General features: G+C 39.4%; 1 protein-coding gene and 1 pseudogene across 2 annotated transcripts in view; one reads left to right on the forward strand and one right to left on the reverse strand.

The window, feature by feature from the left end:
- Positions 1–1,752: 1,752 nt before the first annotated feature.
- Positions 1,753–2,147, forward strand: LOC123835968 (large ribosomal subunit protein eL31-like; annotated as a pseudogene).
- A 265-nt stretch (positions 2,148–2,412) lies between these two features.
- FAM221A (family with sequence similarity 221 member A) overlaps positions 2,413–23,228 on the reverse strand; it is a 104,530-nt gene continuing 83,714 nt past the window's right edge. For both annotated transcript variants that reach the window (XM_064575161.1, XM_045864561.3), the window contains exons 2-7: positions 22,925–23,098; positions 19,175–19,365; positions 17,261–17,467; positions 12,355–12,462; positions 7,210–7,292; positions 2,413–2,854 (exon numbers count right to left, since the gene is read on the reverse strand). In XM_064575161.1, coding sequence (XP_064431231.1) covers positions 2,786–2,854; positions 7,210–7,292; positions 12,355–12,462; positions 17,261–17,467; positions 19,175–19,365; positions 22,925–23,022 — 756 coding nt within the window. In that variant the 5' untranslated portion in view covers positions 23,023–23,098 and the 3' untranslated portion in view covers positions 2,413–2,785. The remainder of the gene's footprint in view (positions 2,855–7,209; positions 7,293–12,354; positions 12,463–17,260; positions 17,468–19,174; positions 19,366–22,924; positions 23,099–23,228) is intronic.

The following is a 23,228-nucleotide window of genomic DNA, read 5'->3' on the forward strand; positions in this document are numbered from 1 at the left end:
CACGCTTCTCAAAGTTGCCAGTTCACTCTTCACCATTACATTGTTTATTGCCTTACTTATGTCATCTGAGCCTTCCCAGGAAAAACACTCAAGTGGTAGCTTCTCAGGTTTCAAACAACAAATCCACTCTAACACTGCAACTTCCCTGAGCTTTATGACCCCTTCTTCAATACCATGCCAAATAAATTCTAGCATTTCCACCATATCTTCTAGATGCCATCCTAGTAGTATGTTAGGACCAAATCCAGATATCTAAGGTATTAAAACCCAAGTCAGGAGTTTAAGTGCTACCATATTACTCTCTCCTATCAGGCCTTATATTCCATCCCCCTCCAACACCCTTGAGACCTACTCCCATGCATGTTTCCTGGGTTCCTGCCAATACATTTTGACCAGAACCTGCAGTTCATTCAGACTGTAACTTATCCTCCTATAGAAAGGACTGTATTTCCCCACTTAGGGTATGCTGAGACCGGATCCCAGTCTTCGGTATGGAGTTAAGGAGAGGTAGCAGGGGTGAGTCTTGAGGAGGACAAGTATCATCTTACAATGCAAGTGCCCCAGATAAATTCTTTGCAGGGTCTCCAAGCAAGTGAAGGCTGCTCTCCATCAGTGAAGTGAAGGAGGGGAGACCATTTCTGTGGCTCAGAGCATCAAGGAAACATGAGGGTTCAAGATTCTGAGGCTCACCGACACAAATGTTCCCATCCTATGATTCAACATTACAGTCTTTTCCTGTCAGCACGCTGACTGTTGGAAGAGATAATCGAGGCTGCGTCTTCAATTTCCTTTGCACCCTTGCCACCTTTACTATTTGGACTGGACTGTCAGCACATATTGCCAGCATTGACGAGGCAATTTTCCTTAAAAGGTGCTATAGAGGCAGTCTGGCTTTCACAGCATGGCTGGACCTAAACAGCTAACAGGAACCTATGTCATTTTCTTTTTTCAAGGTTGTTAAAGCAGTTAACAATAACTAACCAACACTTTCATCTTTATAATTTCCATTAGTCCCATTCCACCGTAATGCCACAGCTACTATATAATCTAATACTTCACCTTCCGCCCGCACTCTACCCAAATCCAGTACAGTAACCGTGACCCATCCACATGACAGGAGTTATCACTATGCCATTTACCACTAGCTGTGGTCTTTATTGTCATCTGTCCAGTGAATGATCCAGTCACAGAATCGCATCCAGAGGGTTTGCTTCCTAAGGCCATTCCTGGTACCCATCTTGGCCTGGGTTTACCCACCACCCAAAAGCAAAGCCTAAGACAAATACTCACATACAGGTATTTATTTGAGAAGTAATCTGAGAGAACCTGAGGGATCAGAAAGGGAGAAATTAGTGAAAGCTAACGTGGTAAGAATGTATTACAAAGTTGGCCACTGCTATGGGTGACTGGTACTCAATCCCAGGGGATTTTCTGAGGAAACTTATGAAAGGCATCTCAGAATTCTCCTCCTAGCAGATGGGAGAGAGAGCATTTACCCATAAGTCAAGGGTGGTCCCAAGGTCATTAACTCCCCCATATCTTTCATACATCTGTGATGCAGAAAGGCTGCAGTAGGCATCCCAAGCCACACCGTCAGAGGATCCCTGGAGAAAAAAAAGCAAGGGAATCATGAAATGTTCTCAAGATGAAATGCCATCAAATGGCTTCCATGAGAAGCTGTCAGAAGCCTGCCTGGGGCTTTCCCTCTCCCACAATACCTCGCACTCTTCCTTTCCAACCAGGGCCCGGCAGAATGGCTCCCGCAAAGAAGGGTGGCGATAAGAAGGGCCGTTCTGCCATCAACGAGGTAGTGACCAGAGAATACACCATCAACACTCACAAGCGCATCCATGGAGTGGGTTTCAAGAAGCGTGCCCCTCGGGCACTCGAAGAGATCCGGAAATTTGCCATGAAGGAGATGGGAACTCCAGATGTGCACTTTGACACCAGGCTCAACAAAGCTGTCTGGGCCAAAGGAATAAGGAATGTTCCATACCGTATCTGTGTGCGGTTGTCCAGAAAACGTAACGAGGATCAAGATTCACCACTGGTTACCTACGTACCTGTCACCACTTTCTACACACTGGTTACCTACGTACCTGTCACCACTTTCAAAAATCTAGACAGTTAATGTGGATGAGAACTAATCACTGATTGTCAAATAAAGGTATAAAACTGAAAAAAAAAAGAAGCCTGCCTGGAAGTGTTTCACAGCAGTCCTGGAGTAAGAGGTGGGCCAAGAGGTGGCACACAAGAAGTTCAATACAGTTACATACAATGCATAATCAACAAAACAACTTAAAAATCAGTAGACACCACTAGAAAATGATTATATAATTTTTAAATACAGTTTTTTATTTAAAAACATAAATCAAGATTACAACATTTAAAAAATAAAAAATAGGGATTTTAACTTACTATTTTTAAACAACGCTCCTTATATATTTGTTCAAAACCCAAAATAACATACTTAATTTTTTAAATACCCTCAAAAAGTTAAATTATGACAGACTAAAAACAGTTACTGTATTTTCAGGTTTTGACTAATATGAAAATAACCTCATTTGTTAGGAGAGATAAAAAGTATATACAAAATATTAAATCATGAACTTTGATAAAAGTAACCAAGTATTTTCACTTGTTTAAATAAATTAAGGAAAAAACCAAAATGACATTTTTACATAGTAAAAGAAGGAAATAATTTGAGAGAAAGTAAACTGCATTATATTTAAATAAACACAAACAAGACCTATTTGGATTATGGTTTTAATTTTCCCAATAGTCTTCATGAAGGTTTTGTACTTGATGGCAATGATGCTTTTCCTTTCTGCTTAGCGACCTTTTCCATTTTTATCTGTAAAATTAAAATATTTGTTGATAAAATAATTTGTAAAACATTCTAAAGAAAAAAAGGTTGTACACACCTTATTTGATTCATGTCTCATTCATCACAGCCATTTCATACACTTATTTAACAGTGATTAAGCTTCCAAAATCTAAAGCAAAATCTAATAGTCGAAGGGACCAAATTGCATTTTTAAAATATGGTATGATTTCAACTTTACAGAAACATTTTAATAAAAATAACATATAGGGAATATTGTTTTGGAGAAAATTAATAAGTTAACTTAAATGCCACTAAAAAAATTGTTTTATGAAAGCCTAAATATGTAACCTTAATCCAGTCTATGCACATTCCCTAAAGAACACACCTAATGCAGCTGGATAATCTCTGGAACATGGACTGCTTTAAGGATAGTTTCCTATAATTCTGGTTTTTACATTTCCACAGTTACTTCCCTGAAGGTTGCCCTCCAGTGTAACTGAAGCAAAGAAGCAGCTTACATACCCTAAGTAGCGGCCTTCTGACCTTTAGAAACATTGAAATCCTTTCTATGGGAAAAAAGACCGCAGAGAACACAAAGCCCACTTGCCTCTTACAATTCCCAGAGGCAGCACCCACTGCCTTATCCCTGTAAGAGAAAGGGACAGAAAGTATGGGGCATGGTAGGTGGAGGGCCTCCTACCTTCTAAGGTGATAGGAATAATATCAAGAAACCAGAGGGGACCTAGTAAAACCAGTCTATCCAATCTCCTCAAATTGTAAATAATAACTTCCCAATAATAAAATGTATATATCTCACCTCCCTCTCATCCCCATTTTTCCCCCTCTCTCTCCTCTCTGAGTTGGTTGGGACCCTCATTCAAAAACCCTACATTCATATCACTCTTTTATACTATATTAGTCAAAAGGTCATCTGAAGGACCCCCAAAGGAATACCCTATATACTAAGGCAAAGATTATAGGCTTTGGACTCACCAACAGTTTTCTCATTTGGAAAAAAAAAAAAAAAAGGCCACAGTAATAGGTACTTCTCAGGATTGTTCTAAAAGTATAAATGAGGGGCGCCTGGGTGGCTCAGTCGTTAAGCGTCTGCCTTCGGCTCAGGTCATGATCCCAGGGTCCTGGGATCGAGCCCCGCATCAGGGTCCCTGCTCAGTGGGAAGCCTGCTTCTCCCTCTCACACTCCCCAGTGCTTGTGTTCCCTCTCTCTGTCAAATAAATAAATAAAATCTAAAAAAGAGAGAGAGACAAGATGCTAAACAACCAAACAAAGCTAAAGCAGGGCTTCCTCACTTGAAATAGTACTTAGCAATACATGCATCTAATCTAGTGTCTGAAGAGCAAAGATACCTCCTCCTGCTCCTTTGTTTCTTTTTCAATTTCCTGGCACTAACAGCAATAGCACCTTGCACCTACTTCACATTTGATAATTGTTTCCTTAATAAAATCGTCCTTTCTTAGAGATAAGAGAACAAGGGTCATTCACAATGGAAGAAAATAACTTGACCTAATATATAAAAGAAGCAATGAAGCAACTCTTCAGTAATACCTAAAAGTAATTAGTAAACTATGTTACCACAAAGGCTTCAATCATCAAAGCCAACTCACACTTATAGTAGATTTTCCCCACACTAAATGTTACCATTCTACCAGGATGCAAGCAAAACGAGATACAGACATCGCACTGCTTTCTAAAGGGGCCGTGTCCCATCATCAGATTCAGGTTCCTAATTATCCCTTTTCCCTCAACGGTGCATATCTTGTTTTTTCTGGAGTAAAATTCAAGTACTAACAACACATATAGTACATGTCTGCTTAGAGGAAGTTGTTTAGGTTTGAGCTTCTTTGTTTTTTTTTTTTTTAAGATTTTATTTATTTATTTGAGAGAGAGAGAATGAGAGAGAGCACATGAGAGGGGGGAGGGTCAGAGGGAGAAGCAGACTCCCTGCCGAGCAGGGAGCCCGATGAGGGACTCGATCCCGGGACTCCAGGATCATGACCTGAGCCGAAGGCAGTCGCTTAACCAACTGAGCCACCCAGGCGCCCGAGCTTCTTAGTTTTTGTATGCCATTAATCACACAGGCTGGAAAGTTTTTAAGCTGTGTCTCATAAATCCATAAATCACACAGGCTGGAGAGTTATAAACGACATCTTGTAAACCCATAAATTCTAGGTCTATTTAAAATAAGCAGTCTGGATTGGCCAGGTATATCCTCTAAAACAATCCCTCCCCCCATTATCTTCCCACAAGCAAATACCACTGGCATGTTTTCAAGACAGTCAGCACGACCCAGGCTTCTGGAGGAGGGAAGGAAGGAGTTCTAGTACACTGTCCCTCATAAGCCTAAGAAGGAGAAACTAATTCAGCTGTGAACTCGTGTATTCCAAGAATGGAGACTGATGTGATTAAAAGTCTAGCCTTAATGATGCTATAAAAAGAGCATTCTCTTTCCTCACCCTGGCCATTTCATCTCCCTCCCTGAGATCCTACTATCTCCTCTTTCTCTTAGATGAGAGCTCTCCAGTACGGTAGCCACCAGCCACATGTGGCCTACTGAGCACCTGAAATGTGGCTGGTGTGACTGAGGAAAATAATTTTAAGTTTTAATTTATTTAAATTTAGACTTATCCAGCCACACATGATGAATATCTGCAACACAGGTATAGAACATTTTCATCACTGCAAAAAGTTCTATTTCTAGCTCTGCCTTAAATCATATCCAGGACTCTCCCCCTCTACTTCAAAATTCCTCATCAGGGAAACCAAACTGATCTCTCTGTCCCCTACTCCCTTCTCTTCCTCTTGGAAGGTGAATTTATTTAATGGTCTCCTTTCTCCACACCTTCGGCTACTCAACAAGCTACAACAAAAAGTGACAAGAGTGTCTTTACTTTCATGGCACTGATTACCCAGTTGGAGAGATAATAAACACCCACAGAGCAACTATAAAATAATCCTAAGGAAAGCACTTTGAGGAACGTACCATATGGCTGGATACCATCCCCCATACCTCATCAAACCAACATACTTTCATCTGGCAACAAACAAAAACAAAACTCTCAAATATGAACACTGCCATGAAACACATCAAATGTCTAACCATATGACATGTATGAAAGTGAGTATCAATTAATACGTGTTTCCTTTTTCAATTCTCCATGAATATTTATTGAAAACTTATTACGTACAAGGCACTGTAGTTGTTCTGGGGAAAATATAAAGAAGAATAAAATACTGTTTATCCCTAAGGAGTTTATAGTGTGGTAGAGAATGATGCAAATTATCACTACTGAAAGCTGGGAACACATCAATACTACAGTTGTTGAACCCTGGGAATTGCTTAAATACATTTATATTTAGTGTTCAGTTTCTTAAAGGCTAATGGGTAATTTAACTTGAGTCTAGATATACCTTGAATGCACTGAGAAGAAGAAATATTACATATTAAGAATTCAAGATACAGGGCGCCTGGGTGGCTCAGTTGGTTAAGCCACTGCCTTCGGCTCAGGTCATGATCCTGGAGTCCCGGGATCGAGTCCCGCATCGGGCTCCCTGCTCAGCGGGGAGTCTGCTTCTCCCTCTGGCCCTCCCCTCTCTCATGCTCTCTCTCTCTCAAATAAATAAATAAAATCTTAAAAAAAAAAAAAAGAATTCAAGATACAGGGGCACCTGGGTGGCTCAGTCAATTGAGTGTCCAACAAGAGTTGATTTCAGCTGTGGTCATGATCTCAAGGTCTGAGATCTAGCCCCACGTCAGACCCCTCACTCAGCGGGGCCTCTGATTCTCTCCCTGTCCCTCTGTCCCTCCCCCCACTTGTGCATGCATGCTCTCTCTCTAAAATAAATAAATAAATCTTAAAAAAAAAAGAATTCAACGTACATATAATTACAAATCTGCTGATAGCTGGTGTTTATTGTTGATAATTTTATCTATATATTTAGTCAATCCTTATGATCTTCATAAATTAACTAGTATATTATATATCATATTATTCATTCATCCTATTTCTCTCTGAATCATTGTAAGTCTCAAGGCCTAACACCAGCTACAAGTAAAGACTCTATAAATTATTTTTTTTTAAGATTTTATTTATTTATTTGACAGAGAGCGAGACAGCGAGAGAGGGAACACAAGCACGGGGAGTGGGAGAGGGAGAAGCAGGCTTCCCACGCAGCAAGGAACCCCTATGCAGGGCTCGATCCCAGGACCCTGGGATCATGACCTGAGCCGAAGGCAGATGCTTAACGACTGAGGCACCCTTATAAATTATTATTAATGATGATCCACAATCAATATGTAATTCTACTGTGTCTTTGTCACAAGTTAAATGCTTAATATAAGCAGATTTCACCATAGACTTACCCTTTCTTGGTATCGTCTTTCAAAGAAAGCCATATCATCCTCTTCAGGTCTCTTTAAGGAAGAAACTTGACTGCTTGTACCTACTAATAAGGAAAAAAAAAAATTCTAAGTAATATATTTATGGAATTACAAATTCTGCTGAAATTGAAAAAAAAAAAAAAACAGAAAGATAACTTTCCTCTTACCAGTGATTTATTTTTCAAACCAGAATGGTCTAAATGGTAATTGATCCTACTACCTAATTCCCTTGGGGGGAGGGGAAAAGGGACAGGGAGAGAGAGAATCTCAAGCAGACTCTCCTCTGAGCCCGGAGCCTGACATGGGCCTTGATCCCAAGACCCTGAGATCATGACCTGAGCCAAAATCAAGAGTCGGACACTTAACCAGCTGAGCCACCCAGGCGCCCCTACCTAATTCTTTAGAAAGCAGAGCATTGCAAGACAAAGTAACTTTTATTGGCAAACATTCTCCTAATGTGCAACTGGTGCATATTAAATAACAACATATAGCTATTTCACACAAGAGCCCACTTAGCTTTGTTCAACTATATTTTAAATTTTATAACAAAACTAGAAATTCACATAACACCATAACAGATAATGCACAAAAGTAATTACAGAAGACTTGTGCCATGGTCTGAATGTGTTCCCCTCAAATTCATATGTTGAAATCCCAATGCCCAATGTGATGGTGTTAGGAGGTGAGGTCTTGGGAGGTGCTTAAGTTATAAGGGTGGAGTCCTCATGAATGGGACTAGTGCTCTTATAAAAGCGACGCCACAGAGATCCCTCAGCTCTTCCACTATATGAGGACATAATGAGAAGGGGCCAGCTGTGGATCAGGAAGAGGGCCTTCACCAGAATACAACCATGGTGGCACTCTGATCTCGGACTTCCAGCCTCCGGAACTGTGAGAAATAAATTTCAGTTGTGTATACGCTACTCAGTCTATGGTATTTTCTTAGAGCACCTGACTGGACTATGGCAGTTTGTATAAGCAACCAAGATACTACCTGCTTTGAAATTTTTCAAAACTAACTTTAGTCATTTTCCATGGTATTCACTTTTTAAAAACTAAAACAAGCACTAGTTTAAGTTGTGAAAGGAATTTAAAATTGCTTCAGGAAAGAAAATCAAGTTTTCTTTGTAGGTGCACTAAGAGCCCAGTTCCATGGAAAAGTTCACCTTCATTTCAGGTGAATGTGTTGGTTGGGTCCCTTCATATCCAAAACAGAGTATCAACTTGAACACACGTTCTGGTTTTTAAAGTATATAAATTCACCCTCAACCAGCAACACAAAAATCATATCACTCCAGACAATCACCACAGAGTATAACCACACTCTGTCAACTATCTAACAAAAGCCTTGTTGAGAAAAATACGAAAAAATGCTTAGAATATGTGCTATCTATTCATCTCAAAACTCTGGGTCTTTTCCCTGAATCATGTTGGATCATTTGAGCTAAGCTGCTTATAGAATCACCTTCGTTGAGTTGCATTTTAATGGTATATTACCATTTATCTGGTAAAGTGGTATTTTACCATTTTTATCAAAGTGACTATCAGAAATAAGCAACCACGGGCGCCTGGGTGGCTCAGTTGGTTAAGCGACTGCCTTCGGCTCAGGTCATGATCCTGGAGTCCCTGGATCGAGTCCCGCATCAGGCTCCCTGCTCGGCAGGGAGTCTGCTTCTCCCTCTGACCCTCCTCCTTCTCATGCTCTCTGTCTCTCATTCTCTCTGTCTCAAATAAATAAATAAAATCTTTAAAAAAAAATTTAAAAAAAATAAAAAGAAATAAAAAGAAATAAGCAACCACATGCTGCATTTGCTGAAAAAAAGGTTTTTTTAAAATAGAGAAGATTTTACATAGAAAATCACAGCATTTATTCAAGTTAATTCATTTCATTCAATAATCTGCCATATTGTTACAGTCACTGTTAATATTACTGTCATTGCTATTTCTCTTCGAGAGGACCATGCTTTTAAAAAATTTGGGTTGGATTTCCATGATGTTTAACTCTATGACTAAAAACCTTTCCCCTTGGGTGCCTGGGTGACTCAGTTGGTTAAGCAACTGCCTTCGGCTCAGGTCATGATCCTGGAGTCCCGGGATCGAGTCCCACGTCGGGCTCCCTGCTCAGCAGGGAGTCTGCCTCTCTCTCTGACCCTCCCCCCTCTCATGCTCTCTATCTCATTCTCTCTCTCAAATAAATAAATAAAATCTTTAAAAAAAAAAATCTTTTCCCTTACTAAAAGGCAACCCCTTCATCACAAGAGAAACAGGAAAAACTGAGATTTAGTTGTAGAAAGTGATCTCCACCAGAAAGAATTCATAGTCCATAATGTTTCAGGGTTGTACTTTTACTTAGGGCCTCTTTCTGGGGGGAGGAGTTATCGCTCATAGATGTTTGCTTAAAACAGAGAACATGCCCTACTGCATCAAAGAAGGAAAATAAGGTCTAGTTCCTAGAGAACAGGCACATGATCTTCCAAAGGAACCCTAATGGTTCCTAGGTGAGAGAGTCATTCTGCCAAGGTCAGGGGACAGAGTCAGTGACCCTCCTGCCCTGATCAGTCAGCAGTAAAAAGGTCTAACCAGGTGAATGGGACAGGTAGTAAGTAGCTTCCAGTTAGAATCTCTAGCTCAGGAATGTCTGTGTTTGAGTAAGCTGGAGCTGGAGGGAGAGAATACAGAGTCTGGAGAAAGTGACTAAGAATTGGCAAGTGTCAAAAAGATACAGGTTTCCTCCAGGGGACCCACAGAAAGGGGGCACCACCAGTCAAGGGTGGCCCTGTGCTTTTCTTTGAGAAGAGAATACACTGAGTGGGTTCTGCAGTTTTCATAGAACAAGTGGAATGATACTGAACAGTGGAAAGTTAATTCAGAGTTTCTGTCCATGGTTCAGAAAACACTGATAGAACACCTGTGTACAAGGCAAAGGGACAGTGCTGAAAAAAAATCAAGCTGTCTAAGATGTGATCTTGACCAGAAGGAGCCATCTAGCAGTGGCCATCAGACCCCTGCACACCATGGAGTGCTGTGTCCTCGGGGCCACTTGGGAGGGAAGGATGGCTTTCTGGCTGGCACGATCAGGGAAGGCATTCTTGATCCTCTCCTCTTGGTACTCAGCATGTCCTCTGTGCCTCTAGGTTACTGCTTAGCCTGGCCCAGTCCAGGCACTTGCTTATCTTCCTTATCTTTCTTGGTGTGTGAAAATGGAAGTCTGAGAGGATAAGATCCTGCCTCACAGGTGCCTAATGTGTGTGGAATTGATGTGTCCTGGGAGTGTCATTCCGTCTTGGTTCAGAAAGGTGGAAAAAATTGGGGGAAAGGAGAGCTAAGATGGGGTGGTAAGGGTATGGTGTTTTAGTCAGAAGGTGGGAGCAAAGTTACACCAACAAGCAGTTTTAGTACACGGTTTAATCCAGATGATAGAAAGAGCACCAACACTACCTCAAGAAGGTAGGTGGAAGGGGTGCCTGGTAGCTCAGTCATTAAGCGTCTGCCTTTGGCTCAGGTCATGATCACTGGGTCCTGGGATCGAGCCCCGCATCGGGCTCCCTGCTCCACGGGAAGCCTGCTTCTCCCTCTCCCACTCCCCCTGCTTGTGTTCCCTCTCTCGCTGTGTCTCTGTCAAATAAATAAATAAAATCCTAAAAAGAAAAAGGAAGGTAGCTGGAAGCCCTCGGCCAAACAGGTGAGTCTGCAGAATTGGGAAGCTTAAGTCTTTCCCTATTATCTAGTCAAGCTCAACCAGGGCGTATGAAAAAATAATGAATAACTAGAGGGTCTTCACTTTCTGAAATTAGAAAGATCAAGTAAACTCAGCAGCCCCCAGCAGCCCCCTCCCCCACCCCCAAACAGTGAAGTTGAATGTCAAAAACATACAGAAAGCTTTTGGATATCTTCTTTAAGTGTGTCTTTGGCGTTTTGGTCTATAAGCAATCAAGATGGAGAGAGATACTATCCCAAAGAAAAAAGCTTGTAGGAACCACAGTAGTTGAGCCTGACCATCCACGATGCCTTTAGACTTACACAAAACCATGGTTACAAGGATTCTCCCACGTGAATCAGCCAGGCAAGCCAGTGGCCACTGTGTAGGAGGGTGTGATATGGTCCACCAAGTCCTGAGTGAAGAGGCCCAGGGGCCCCAGGCTCTGATAAGGGATACTCTGAGGCCAGAAGACAACCCACAAGAAATAGCCCAGCGCCAGGACAGTGACTAGAGAGAGCAAACGTCTGGCCGGACAGAAATAGGCGGAAGAAGCCTCGGACTTCATCTTCACCATCTTGAAAGATCTACACACTGAGCCTTGGGATGGGGAACCGTCTCTATCCCGCCCCCGCCCCACACCAAGAAGGCCTGGGTAACCGGTTTCTCAGGACCGCAGGGCAGACAAGTGTGCCTGTCTTCTTCTGAAAAAAAGTTCTGACGGACCATGTCTGCCTCAGACCTCATCAGCAGCAATTACATCAACCTTGAAAGTTGACACAACTGTGTCCTTTTTCTTGGTTTTGCTTTCTCCTATCTATATTTTAACATTACTTTGTTGGGTGTTTGTGTAAGCAGCCCTAAAGTCCCTTGTGGATAAAATCAGGGTACATGAAAAGGTTGCACGAAAATACTAATAAAAAGAAAATCCTCATTTAAAAGTATTTGTAAATATTAAATACCTAATGCACCATAAAAACTACTTCTTCAATGTTTTTTTCTTATTTTAATAAAGGAAATGGAATACTAGTGCTTAAAAATGAATAAAATTCAGATATATGTGTAATGCATATGTACAATTTACATGTATATGTATAATTTATAAATGACAAAACCTTTCTAACCTAAACTTATCACCGGATTACATCCTGCTTTTGGGAGAGTCACTAGAGGACTCTCTTATTCAGACATCAAAGTAATAACGTGTAAGGTTTTAAAACTTCAAATTATTGTATTATTAGAACCTCATAATTCTCAGATTTAGCAATTTTCAAAAAAAAAGCTTCTTGCTTTTTCTCAGCCCAAGGCCAATATAAAAATAAAATGATAACCAAACTGTGGTAATACTGAGGAAAAAAAGATCTAGAAAATGAACAATCTACATTCTTATTTACTACATCCAAAAATATTTGTCAGTTTAATTTCATTACCATCTGTCAGTGTTTCTGGAGAAGAACTAGATGATGCTTGAAATGCTTTTAGAAATGGGTGGTCCATGGCTGTAACTGGAGAGTCTAAAAATTCAATTGAAGGTGCACCTAAGAACAAAATATATGAAGAATGAAAATTAAATCTCCATTTGTTGGGATACAAAAAAAAGTTATTTCAATGCAAAATAAATTAGAACCTCAGAAGAATAATTAGAAAAACCTTTCTATAAAAAAGAAATTTTTATTTAGATTTTATCTGCCATATAAAGTAAAGGGAATTAGGTAAAAGTATGTTTGTATTTCTCAGAGAGATTTTTCACAGAAAAAAAAGTTATGCATGAATGTAACTATGGCAAAGAGGTACAAAACCTTAATATAGTCACAAAAATATTATCAAAAGCAAGACATTCATGACAAAGAACCTATAGTTGAAGAGGGCAGAGTAACTGTATTTTTTACTCTGTTCCTCACTGGGAAATCATCTCAAAACAAAGTCTGAAAAATAAAGAAATACTCAGTGAAATGAGGAAATATCCACAACCCCACACCACAAAATTACAAAGACCAATTGCTAAATACACTGACTTTTAGACCAAAAGGAAGGAAGCTATGGAGAAAATTTATAAGTGCTCTATCTTCTTCACAAACCACCACCTCCCCTACATCCCTCTCCCATAGAGCGGATAGAGGGAAGGAAATAAACTTTTAAATCCTATTTGGTTTTTAAAATGAGTCCTTCCTTATAACCTAAACAGTGTGGGACAATTGCTCATTCTTTCAGTTTCCTGCCCCCTCCTTCCCCAGCTCCTCTCTGGTGTGGCTGGACGGAATATAAGAGAAGGCGCTCGGGGCCACCGAGGTCCTTGTGCTATCCTCTGGTTGCTGCATGCACTGCTGATCTCAAACGCTCAAGGCTGCTAAGTGGTGATTTAGTCTCGCAGCTTGGTAGGGCCTCACACTTGTTCTCACTGCAAGTACGGACCCCTTAATACCTGCCACTTCCTCTACGAATCCCCCAGAGCTCAGAGGACCCACCTCTAGCTCTGCTCGGGATCCCCTTGCTATGACAAAAGTCATGGCAGGTCCACTGCCTAACAGCTCAGCTGCCTTCCAACCACCCACCCACTAGGAGCTGAGCATTATGGACTCCTTCTGCATCATAAAGGAACCAAATCAGCAAGTTGTCACCTCTGTCCAGGACTCTACATGGCTGACAGAACAGATGTCCCTCTGCCCCAGGCTCCCCTACAGCAGAAATCAAGACAAAGACATCTTGTTTCCTCTCCTCACTCTCACCTTCCCTCACCCCACCTTCCTTCAGGGGCCAAAAGCGGGAGGTTTTCTCTCTTTGTTATAAAGATGCCTAAGTGATAAAATACTAGAAGGCACAAAAAGGCAAAGACGTGAGCTATCCCCACTATTACTTAGCACTGTTCTGCAAGTACGAGCCCTGGTAATTAGTCAAGCATAAGAGCCAGAAATACTGGAAAAGGCAAAAATATCGTGATTTACAACATCAACCAAACATTTATTTTAAACTCTAAGATTAAGAAATAAAGGACTAGTAACAAAAACAGCATAAAACATTGGGTTTTTTTATAAACAAATAATAATCAGCTAGAAAATATAAAGGAAGGAAAAACCCTACGTATCATAGCTATAAAAAAATGAAATACCCACAAATAAAATTAAGAAAATTAAGAAATAGACTGAGGACTTCCATGAAGATAACTTCAGAATTCCACTCAGCTACACAGAAGACAAATGCAGAGACTCAACATTTTAAAATATCAATTCTTCCTACATTAATCTATACATTCAACATGATATCAACTAAATAATAGAATGTTCTTGTAAAAATAGAATGTTTTGTAATAATAAAATGTTGTCAAAAAATAATGCCAAAGTTCTGAAAAAATTAGTAAGAATAAGGAAAATTCTTTTTTTTTTTTTAAAGATTTTATTTATTTATTTGAGAGAGAGAATGAGATAGAGCATGAGAGGGGGGAGGGTCAGAGGGAGAAGCAGACTCCCTGCCGAGCAGGGAGCCCGATGCGGGACTCGATCCCGGGACTCCAGGATCACGACCTGAGCCGAAGGCAGTCGCTTAACCAACTGAGCCACCCAGGCGCCCAAATAAGGAAAATTCTTAAGTAATGCAATGAACTTATAAATATTAATTTATTATAAAGTTTAGTATTGAAAACAGCATGGTAGGTGCACAGAAATAGACAACAATGAGGCAGACCAATTAGCCCAGAACAATTTCTGGTTTGAACCCAACCCTACCATTTACTAGCTGAATAACAAAGAACAAAATGTTGTACTTCTCTGTGCTGAGTTTCCTTATCTGTAAAATAGGAGTAATAATAGCACCTAACTCAGTTATTGTGAGGACTAAATGAGTTAATAGATGTAAAGAGGCTGGAAAGACTTGCGGAAGTCAAAGTTGCAATTGTCATCAACAACATCATTATTATCATTATTTTTTGCCATTGGGAACTGGATTTTCTGTAACTGTTCCATGAGCTTAATACAATCATGCACCCATGAAAATTGAAAAATGATTTATTTACGAAATTTAACAAGCTAGTCGTAAAATTACCTAGAAGAGGAAATACACAGATACACCAAGGGAATCTTGGGGGGGAAAAAAAAAAACACAAACAGGAGGCATTTACCTGTGTTTATCAAAACACACTATGAAAAATAATAATTAAAAATAAGTAATATTGGCATAAGACAGACAAATAGGCCAATGCCACAAAATAGTGAGTATGACAGAATATGAGAAAGGTAAAGTTTCAAATTATTTGGGGAAGAATGGTGTTTGGATAATTAGCTATCAATTTGGGCAAAAACTGAAGTTATATATACCCCACACTTTGACAAAAATGTATTCCAAATTCATGAAAAAGCTAAACATAAAAACAAAAAAATTAAGTGTTAAAGTGAAATGAATGTGAACATAATTATAAAATTGCCTCCAAAATTTAAAAACTGTATAAAAAATAAAAAACAAGGACAGACTGGAAGAAAATATCTGCAAAAGAAATGACAAAAGAGGGGCGCCTGGGTGGCTCAGTCGGTTGAGCGTCTGCCTTCGGCTCAGGTCATGATCCCAGGATCCTGGGATCAAGCCCCGCATCAGGCTCCCTGCTCAGCAGAGAACCTGCTTCTCCCTCTCTCTCTGCCTGCCGCTCTGCCTACTTGTGCTCTCTATCTCTGTTAAATAAATAAATAAAATATTTAAAAAAAAAGAAATGACAAGATTAGTATACAGAATATATAAGACCGTCTATAAATAAATGAGAAAAGATAAAAACATAAAAGTGAGCAAAGTATATAACAGACAAGTCACAGAAAGTAAAACGGCCAATAAATACCAGAAGACTCTCATCTCACTAATAACCAGGGAAATCAAAATCAGATTGAAACAGTAACATTTTCACATATCAGACTGACAAAAAATTGGGTTTGACAGTATCAAAGATCAGCATAAATGTGAGAAATAGGGAAGCTAAAAAATCTAGAGGAAGTATAAACAAGTACAGCATTTTTGGAAGGCAATTTGACAGATGTATTAACAAAATTTCACACACTTCAACCCAACAATTCTACTTCTCTGTATCTACCTTAGGGTCAGATTTATGTAGCATACAAGGAAGCAAGTTCAAGGACGTTTTTGGCAGGACTAGTTGTAAAGGCAAAAAAGAAAAAAATGGAAACAATCTAAATGCCATGAACAAGGTTTAGAAAAACTGACAGTGTAGCTTAGAAAACCTGATAAATTGACAGTGTGGAATATTATGCAGGGGTTTAAAAGAATTAAATAGATTTGCATGTTCTGATATGACAGGCCTTCAAATCTTTTCCAAGTTAACAACTATAAAAATACAGGCTAAAAAGGAAAATAAATGATTAATTGATGACAGCAAATTACCCTCCGGGAAAGAATCTGGGGTAAAGAGAAATGTGTTCAAGGGGGCCTTACAATACTTCATTTCTATTGTTTGACTCTTTTACAAGAAAATATTCATTTATATTTATGTAATTTTTGTACTGAAAAAAATTGAATACAAAAAAGTGCATACACACAGACGTATTTAAAGTAGATAGGAACAGGGCGCCTGGGTGGCTCAGTTGGTTAAGCCACTGCCTTCGGCTCAGGTCATGATCCTGGAGTCCCGGGATCGAGTCCCGCATCGGGCTCCCTGCTCGGCGGGGCGTCTGCTTCTCCCTCTGACCCTCACGCCTCTCATGTGCTTTCTCTCTCTCATTCTCTCTCTCTCAAATAAATAAAATCTTTAAAAAAAAAAAAAAAGTAGATAGGAACCGTATTCTTCTCCCCAATCCTATTCAACTTCAGAAGAATCCAAAAAAAAAAAAAAAAAAAAGACTCCAGCTACCTTCAATAGTTCAAGATATATCCAACTGAACTTTTCCCTATATTACTTAAAACTTTCATGTGTACAAGCAGTGCGTGCATACATTCTTATAAACGTGATAATATGTAGACACACGCACAGGCATATGCACACACAGACATAAGCCTGTTTCCAAAATGAGATGGCTATCAGAGCAAAAAATTACATACAGTAGGCAAACAGGTAAAGTGCAACATATCAAATAAAAGAAATATTCAGCTATCACAAACAACAGGGTTGTGGGTTGGGATTTGGGTACAAGTATTGCGGTAGGAGTGATCTTTTTTCTTGTTTTCTACAAGGACCATGTATTGTATCATGGCAATAAAACCTTTATTAAAAAAGTAAAAATCCAATGAGAGAATGTTTTCTGGAAAAAAAACTGAAGAATATAAAGTGTGAAACAAATATAGGGCTTCGCTATTGTCAGCACACATAAAACACCACGACAAGCTCACGTTTCATCGGTCGTCACTTACCAATCCCACTGTCATCTAACCGCATGTAGCCTTCCGCCAGTGAGCTGAAACCTGTTAAGCCTCCCATTGCCGCATAAGGAACATCCTGTCCCACTGGCTTGCCCTGAGCCAGTCTTTCTTGCTTAGTTTCCACCACTGTGTCATGAGCATACGCAGGCTGACCACAAGCACAAGTGAAGCAACTATGGAATCCTGAACACCTGGAACCTGAATCAAGATGTAAAGGGAGTTAAAGGTCTTTAAATATAGGTACTACAGTGTCTGCCCTAAAAATGCTCAGCTTGGCCACAATCACCTGGATCTGGATCCCTTATAGGCTGGCCTCTGGCCTCTAAAACTCTAGCCTCCAGCCCCCAAACTCCCTCCCAGCCACCGCTCTTCTGTAAGATGCTGAAGTGAGTAAGGTAAGATAAGGTATGTAGCGCGGGGAAAAAGCATCGGAAAAACCAACCAGGGCTAAAAGAAATTGCGCCAACACGGGAAAGCCAGGAAATGTAGGCCCTCTCCTCAAATACGGAGTTAAAAGCAGGTGTGGACAGCCCAGTGGTAGGACCGGGTGAAGAGATCATGTGGAGGCCTCCCTGTGGATTAAGGCCCCATAAAAGCCTTATAGGAAAGCCAACCCAGGACAGAGAAAGGACACAATGGAATAAATACTGTTTAACAATAAAGAGCAAAGAAGTACCAATACATGTTACAACACAAATGACTCATACAGACTTTATGCAAGTGAAAGCAGCCAGTTACAAAAGGCTACGTATTCTGTGATTCCATTTATATGAAATGTCTAGAATAGGCAAGTCCATATAGACAGGAAGTAATTATTGGTTGCCTAGGGCTGGGGAGAGGAAGGAATCAGGAATGACTACTAATAAATACGGAGTTTCTTTTGGGGGTGATGAAAATGTTCTAAAATTGACTGTGTGATGGTTGCATAATTCTATGAGTATATTAGAAAACCACTAAATTGTACCCCTGAAATGGATGAGTTATTTGGTATGGGAATTACATCTTAATAAAAGTGTTATATATTTGGGTGCCTGGGTGGCTCAGTTGGTTGGGCGACTGCCTTCAGCTCAGGTCATGATCCTGGAGTCCCAGGATCGAGTCCCGCATCGGGTTCCCTGCTCAGTGGGGAGTCTGCTTCTCCCTCTCCCGTTCCCCCTTCTCGTGCTCACTCTCTCTCTCTCTCTCAAATAAATAAATAAAATCTTTAAAAATATATATATATTGAAGTGGAGGCCAGAATACACCATTAACAAAATTTTACATACTCACACTTCTTAAAAAATGTGTATGGGAACAAAGGCACATAATAAGTTTTATCCAACTACTTCCATACTTAGCCAGTGAAATGCATTTATTCCTGCCACTGTCATTAAAAATGTTTTATAACATATTTCAATTCCTTTTGCTTTTCCCATCAGCCTATGTTTTAGGCAATAACATTATAATCTGCCAGCAAATTATAAAAACTTTTTTCAACTTATCAGATCAAAGAATTTAGTTGCTAAAATTCCCATTCAAAAATTTAAATCTGGGTCACCTGGCTGGCTCACTTAGTAGAGCATACAACTGTAAATCTCAAGGTTGTGAGTTCAAGCCCCCTGATGGGCATGGAGCCTATTTAAAAATAAATAAACTAAAATTTAAATCGAATCACGTCTAGGTATTCTTTAAAATCTATTAGTATCATTTAACCTATTTGAGTCACATGAGATTAGGGCTTATGAGTGCAAAACATACAAATAACTCAAGAGTTTTTCCGCGAAAATAACATTTTAGAGTGGTTGTCCCTTTCTGAGTTGTTTAATATTGACTACGCAGCTGAATAAAACTGGCACAAAGACGCATTAAATATCCAATACAGAAAGACAAACATTCTGTCGGTGTGTTTATAACAATGTAACTCACAGGCATTGCATAGAAAGCCGGGGGCAGCGCTGTGCTGATCCGCAAAGTGCTTGCACCTGCAGCGAATGGGCTGGGTGCCGTTCAGAGGGACGTAAAGGTACGCCCTGCACCCGCAGCCGCTCACTCGGCAAGGGAGACTAAGGGGGCGTTGCTGAGGAATCGTTTCAAAGTCAGTTTTATGTTGTTTATACCTAAAAAATAAATAAGATAAAAGAAACAAAAACAATGCAGGGATTGCTGGAAATTACAATCTCTATTCTGTTAAACGCAGAGTATTCTTCTTTATTTTTATTTTGCTGTTCTTGTTAGTAAGGCGAAAATAAACTCCCTTACACTCTTTCTGTCGCTCCGTCACAAATTGCTTTGGTCGGAAAAAACCTTCACTCTTTTAGATTTTTTAGTTATTTAAGAAGAATTTTCACAGCAATATACACAGAAATATAATTCCCTTTAAATACTTACCACTAAAGATTCTTTAATATGGAAGCACAACCTAAGAGTGTGGAAAAATTTCTTTAAAAAAATTATTTTTATCAAAGTACATTACTGAAATTTATTTTCATAGGTTTGCTATTTAAAACTGAAATGAGTTCAATAAACATACATGAATGTAATTTACTTCAATATAATTTAATTTTTAACTTTTAACTTCAAAATAAATTGTCAACATTTTTAAAAGCCAAAGCTCTCTGTTAAAACACTGTAATTTTCGGGGTGCCTGGGTGGCTCAGTTGGTTAAGCAACTGCCTTCGGCTCAGGTCACGATCCTGGAGTCCCGGGATTGAGTCCCGCATCGGGCTCCCTGCTCAGCGGGGAGTCTGCTTCTCCCTCTGACCCTCCTCCCTCTCATGCTCTCTGTCTCTCATTCTCTCTCAAATAAATAAATAAAATCTTTAAAAAAAATGGGTTATAATTAAAAAAAAAACACTGTAATTTTCTTAAATAGACCACTCACTTCCTGCTCTTACGGTGATACTCAATAAAATAATATTAAATTTACTATTCTTAATATTAATCTAGGTAGTACAAGTTAAAATAGCAATGAGATAGCATTTTTCACTTAGCAAAGAGAACCAACATTTTTTTTAAACTATACATAATTCACAATGCTGTCAAGAGTGTTATAGAAGGGGGCGCCTGGGTGGCTCAGTCGTTAAGCGTCTGCCTTCAGCTCAGGTCATGATCCCAGGGTCCTGGGATCGAGCCCCACATCGGGCTCCCTGCTCCGCGGGAAGCCTGCTTCTCCCTCTCCCACTCCCCCTGCTTGTGTTCCCTCTCTCGCTGTGTCTCTCTCTGTCAAATAAATAAATAAAATCTTAAAAAAAAAAAAAGAGTGTTATAGAAGGACCTTTCTCATTTAATGTTTCAAGAAACTTAAAAAGATCCATCCATACCTTCCATGGTTTATATAATTTCACATATAGCATTTCCTAATTTATATAATTGTCAAATCACTGTTACACACCTTAAACTAACATTATATATCAACTATACTTCAATAAAGATAAAAATAAAATCATCAAATTTAATAGTAATAAAAAAAATCCTTTAACCCAGAGTTCATTTTTCAAAAATATACCTCAAGAAAATAATTCTGTGTATAAAGAGTTGTGTGCATAAAGACAGTATCAGCAACAGTACTTACAATAGCAATACACACATACACAACATATTAATAAGGGAATGAATCAGTAAATCAATAGACAAGTTTTTAAAATTTCTAGCAGTGAAATCCCTCCTGCAAATAAAATCTCTTACAGAACTATAATATATAAAACAGTAAAAGCAGAATTGGTTAAAGCAAGGCAAAGAGCCAGAATTAGAGTCTGTCCTTCCTTGAACCTGCCCTTCCGTGGGGTACCACTGAGACTCCCTCACAGCTCTGGGGAACACACAATGAACACCACTGGACTAGCGAGAATATTGAGCAGGTATTAAAAATCTTATTTGTGGGGGCGCCTGGGTGGCTCAGTCAGCTGAGTGTCTGCCTTTGGCTCAGGTCATGATCCCAGGGTCCTAGGATGAGCCCTGCGTTGTCAGGCTCCCTACTGGGAGCCTGCTTCTCCCTCTCCTCCCAGCTTGTGCTCTCTCTCGCTATTTCTGTCTCTGTCTCTCTCTCTCTCTCTCAAATAAATAAATAAATAAAATCCTAAAAAAAAATCTTATTTGTGATTACCACATAACAATGTGGAAACATATTTCTGTGACTCCATCATTAAAAACTTGTTCAATATTTATACACACACATCATTTACAACCAAATGAACTATGTAAAGAAAAAATACATGAATATAGTAAAATGTATTGATAGTAGCTAGTTTTGGGTGGTGAGTTTTCTATTTTTCTATATATTCTTCATTTACCTTAATAATAATTATAATATTTATAATAGGGAAAAAATAATAGTTTAGACAGAGACCTCACTGAGTGACCAGTACTGAAGAACTTTTCCATGGAAGTTGGGTTGGGTTCATTTTGAAAATTAATTTCATGCTACATAACTATACATATATGAGACTGGCACTAAATTTGTACAAGAATAAATGATAAAACCAACACAAATTTACCAAACTCCTTTTGAACTCTGAAAGATCTCAACATAACCCTCATCCTCCATTCCTCCAAAGTGTTTTTAGTTGGGGTTGCTAAATAAGTTTCAAGTCAATCTATATACAACATTACTTATCCTAGCAACTGCTTAACAACCTTTGGCAGATGGCAAGTCTGTATGTAAATAGCAACCATACAAAGAGACTCTCATGAGAGAGCCCCAGAAACTATGAGAACAGGGCGGTTCTCCTTGCATGCTTTGTTTGGAACAGAAAGTTAAAAAGTTGTTACCTGAAAACACATAATAGATTCAGTGATTTTTCCAAGAAGCAGCTTTGTCCTTTTGAGCTTTACAACTGTGACCTGTGACAGCAGTAAAATGTAAAGTAGAACACAACAAACACAGCCAAATGCAAACCTCAGGTACAGGCAATATACATCAGTGACTGGAGCCTCCTGCATCTTCTTCCCTCCACATGCCTTACTTGGAAAAGGACCATTTGTAATAAGCTGTGTGCTTGTATTTTTGTTTGTTTAAAGAAAGGTATCAACACAACACGTTTCTTTTTTTTTTTTTTTAAGATTTTATTTATTTATTTGAGAGAGAGAATGAGATAGAACATGAGAGGGGGGAAGGTCAAAGGGAGAAGCAGACTCCCCGCTGAGCAGGGAGCCCGATGCGGGACCCGATCCCTGGACTCCAGGACCATGACCCAAGCTGAAGGCAGTCGCCTAACCAACTGAGCCACCCAGGTGTCCAACACAACACGTTTCTTAAAGTACAAAGGGAGATTAGTAAATTTAAGGAGAAATGCTTCTATTCGTAGACTGTTAACCTGTTCAGTGTGGGTCAACTCAAGCAACTCTTAAAGCAATTTTGCATTCTGGTGACCCACCCTTTACTAACTTATCCAGCCATGGGAGAAGTCGACCCCTGGCAAAGCTGCAGGGGCAGGCACCAAATGCAAAAGAAGAGATGCTTAGGGTGATGGACTCCATAAAGAGTTGTCATAGGATAGAAGAGAAATTTTTAATTATAGCAAAAAAATAAAACCACTTTAGACAATTTCTAGGGTATTATATAAAAGTCTACTTTTAAATATTTCACAATTATCACAAGTAATGTTATTTATAGAAGGAAGATACACTCTGATACAGTTTTATATTTTCTAATCACCAGAAAACTTAGCAATATCTTACCTATGTGTACAAAAACACAGTGTCTCTGGACCCACAAGCTTACAATCCATTCCAGTTGGTGATCGCCAGCTCACAAATAATCTGTTCTGTAAGCGCATAGGTAATACTTTTTTTTTGTATTCTTCATACTCTTCAGGAGTAAAAAGTTTCCCTCCATCGTCCTCACCGACAATTCTACAACAAAAACTTCTCTTAAGCCTTGAATATTTATTTTCCAGGTCAAAAATACTACACTCTAAAATTAAACTATACTTGTATAGTCAAAAGAAATGTTTCTTCAGATTTGATTTTTTACTTTAGGCTT

This window comes from Mirounga angustirostris, unplaced genomic scaffold (assembly GCF_029215605.1).
Source record: "Mirounga angustirostris isolate CCGP_5_RB_7025 unplaced genomic scaffold, mMirAng1.0.hap1 SCAF_12, whole genome shotgun sequence".
In the NCBI taxonomy this organism is placed as follows: Eukaryota; Metazoa; Chordata; class Mammalia; order Carnivora; family Phocidae; genus Mirounga; species Mirounga angustirostris.